Genomic DNA, 3,146 nt, shown 5'->3' on the forward strand with positions numbered 1-3,146 from the left:
TGTGTTGGGTCTTCGTTTCTGTGCGAGGGCTTTCTCTAGTTGTGGCGAGCGGGGGCCACTCTTCATCGTGGTGCGCGGGCCTCTCACTATCGCTGCCTCTCTTGTTGTGGAGCACAGGCTCCAGATGCGCATGCTCAGTAGTTGTGGCTCATGGGCCCAGTTGCTCCGCGGCATGTGGGATCTTCCCAGACCAGGGCTCGAACCCGTATTCCCTGCATTGGCAGGCAGACTCTCAACCACTGCACCACCAGGGAAGCCCTACGTGCCTTCTTTTAAAAGTGGATGGTAGCAGTTTGAGTAGGACTAACACACTTGATGGAAAAAGTTTCACACCCTCCATTCTGCTGTTAAAGAATCTTAATTCTTTTACTTTGTGGCTTGCGGCCTGCTTTGTATGACAAAACTGCCCATATGAAAATTCTAACATCTTCTGGTTTACTGACCTGTCTGCTTAAGAAGAGAGTACTGGGGCTTCCCTGGTGGCGCAGTGGTTGAGAGTCTGCCTGCCGATGCAGGGGACACAGGTTCGTGTCCCGGTCCGGGAAGATCCCACATGCCGCAGAGTGGCTAGGCCCATGAGCCATGGCCGCTGAGCCTGCGCGTCTGCAGCCTGTGCTCCGCAACGGGAGAGACCACAACAGTGAGAGGCCCGCGTACCGCAAAAAACAAAAATAAAGAAGAGAGTACTTACCTAATTTAATAAAGTTAGACTTCGTAAGGCCTTCTTTCTTCTGCCATAGAGGGAGTAATTGATTATAGGTCACTGGTTTGTTACTGATGGCTAGCTGTGTATGTGGTATTTTAAGTGCTTTGGAGGAAATTGAGGCCCACACAGGTTTTGAATACCTTATTCAAGGTTATATACCTAGTAAGTGGCAGAAGAGTTCTGTGTGATTTCAGAGCCTGTGTTGTTTCCACTCTGCCATCCTTTTTTTTTTGGTATTTAATTAATTTATTTATTTTAAGATTTAATTTAATTTTTAAAAATTTTTGGCTGTGTTGGGTCTTTGTTGCTGCGTGAGGGCTTTCTCTAGTTGTGGCGAGCAGGGCTACTCTTCCTTGTGGTGTGCAGGCTTAGTTTCTCCGCGGCATGTGGAATCGTCCCAGACTAGGGATCGAACCCGTATCCCCTGCATTGGCAGGTGGGTTCTTATCCACTGCGCCACCAGGGAAGTCCCTGTATTTAATTTAAATTGTTAATTTTTTTTCAGGTCAAGAGGACAACGCTAGTGGACAGCAGAACATCCGTTACCGACGTGAAATTTGCTCCTAAGCATATGGGTCTTATGTTAGCAACCTGTTCAGCAGATGGTATAGTCAGAATCTACGAGGCACCAGACGTCATGAATCTCAGCCAGTGGTCTCTGCAACATGAGATCTCATGCAAGCTAAGCTGTAGTTGTATTTCTTGGAACCCTTCAAGGTATACTTACACAGCAGTCCTCTGGTGATATAAGCCTAATAATTATTACACTTAGCATGAGATGGTTTATTTTTTTGCAAATGCTTTTCTTAAGTAGTCTTGTTCATTATTTTAAAAAATGTATATTATGTAGAATAAAAATTCTGTCTTCTCCACCCTGTCATATGTCTTAAACCCCTATTTCTACTCCACAGAAGAAGCCAACCACTGTAAATATTCTGGTGTGCCTTCTGGACTTTTTCCATGCATATAAAATAAATATTTAATAACAAATATTTAATTTGTGTGTTTATAAACACAAATATATGCAAATAAAAGTATATGCTCTCATGTACAAGTGGACACACAGACATGTTTAGACATAACATTTTCCTTTCATGCAATTTGCCTTTTTCACTTACAGATACATCATGGGCATTTTCCCATGTGTTAGTGTAACTAGTCCTTCCTTACTCCTTTAACTGCTGTGTAGAGTGTGATTCTAAGACTGTATCATAGTTGATTTTTATTAAACTGTTTTTAAAATTAAAAGAGTAATGAGTCACCTGATAAAAAAATTCAAATAATCTAGAAGAGTACAAAATGAGAGGTAAAAGTTCCCTTACTCCCTAAAAACAAATGCTGTTAGTAGTTTTGTTTTTAGATTTTAATTCTGGTAGTCACTATTTTATTTTTAAATGATTTATTTATACCTTTGGTTCTTGCTGTGTTATCTTTAGACAGTATTTATACTCATTCTGTGAAAGATGACTTTAGCACATTTACAAAGCTTTCCACTTGTGAAGATATGACAAGATATTTTATTTGTGGAAGTGTTAATAGTTGTTTAGTTATATTGGTAATTATCTTAATTTCAAATACTTATTTCTCTAGTGATTTATCAATTTTTAGACTATATATTGACTCACATCTCTTTTATAAAAGGGGAAATTAGCTTTTTTTTGCTTCTACCACACATTCACCCTCCCATTTCCTAATATTTTGTTATATTGCTTATACAGTGACAAGATTTACAATGTTTGTATTTATGTTTTGTAAACATTTAATAATGTTTTATGTGTTAAGTACACATATAAGTACTTTGTCTTTTTTTTTTTTTTTTTTTTTTTTTTTTTTTTTTTTTTTTTGGCGGTAGTTCAATCTCTGGTCGGGGAACGAAGATCCTGCATGCCGCATGACATGGCCAAAAAAAAAAAAGGTGGGGGGGGGGTGCAAAGTTTACCATTGGATGATGACACTGTTTTCATGTAGAAATTATTGGATTATGAAAGTGTTCTGAGATTATTGAGTATAAAAGTGTTAGATATACAGAAGCTTGAAACAGATTTTGTAAACATCATTGGTGGACTGGTGCTTGTTGTCATACAGTATTTTTACTGGAAAGCACAAATGAATTCTGTTGATGTGAAATGCTTTAAGACTTGTCTTCGGCCTTTTTTTTTTTGTCAACAAAAAGAGTTGGATAATAGTAATTTGAACTAATTTGACATTTTTCATCTATAAAGATAATGCTGGGCTTCCCTGGTGGCGCAGTGGTTGAGAATCCGCCTGCCGATGCAGGGGACACGGGTTCTGTGCCCCGGTCCGGGAAGATCCCACATGCCGCAGAGCGGCTGGGCCCGTGAGCCATGGCCGCTGAGCCTGCGCGTTCGGAGCCTGTGCTCCGCAACGGGAGAGGCCACAACAGCGAGAGGCCCGCATACTGCAAAAAAAAAAAAAAAAA

At 40.1% G+C, this 3,146-nt stretch overlaps 1 protein-coding gene across 1 annotated transcript in view; it reads left to right on the top strand.

The window, feature by feature from the left end:
* SEH1L (SEH1 like nucleoporin) overlaps positions 1-3,146 on the top strand; it is a 32,087-nt gene that overhangs the window by 11,607 nt on the left and 17,334 nt on the right. The window contains exon 4 of the mRNA XM_024120829.3: positions 1,212-1,423. Coding sequence (XP_023976597.1) covers positions 1,212-1,423 — 212 coding nt within the window. The remainder of the gene's footprint in view (positions 1-1,211; positions 1,424-3,146) is intronic.

This window comes from Physeter macrocephalus, chromosome 19 (assembly GCF_002837175.3).
Source record: "Physeter macrocephalus isolate SW-GA chromosome 19, ASM283717v5, whole genome shotgun sequence".
NCBI lineage: Eukaryota > Metazoa > Chordata > Mammalia > Artiodactyla > Physeteridae > Physeter > Physeter macrocephalus.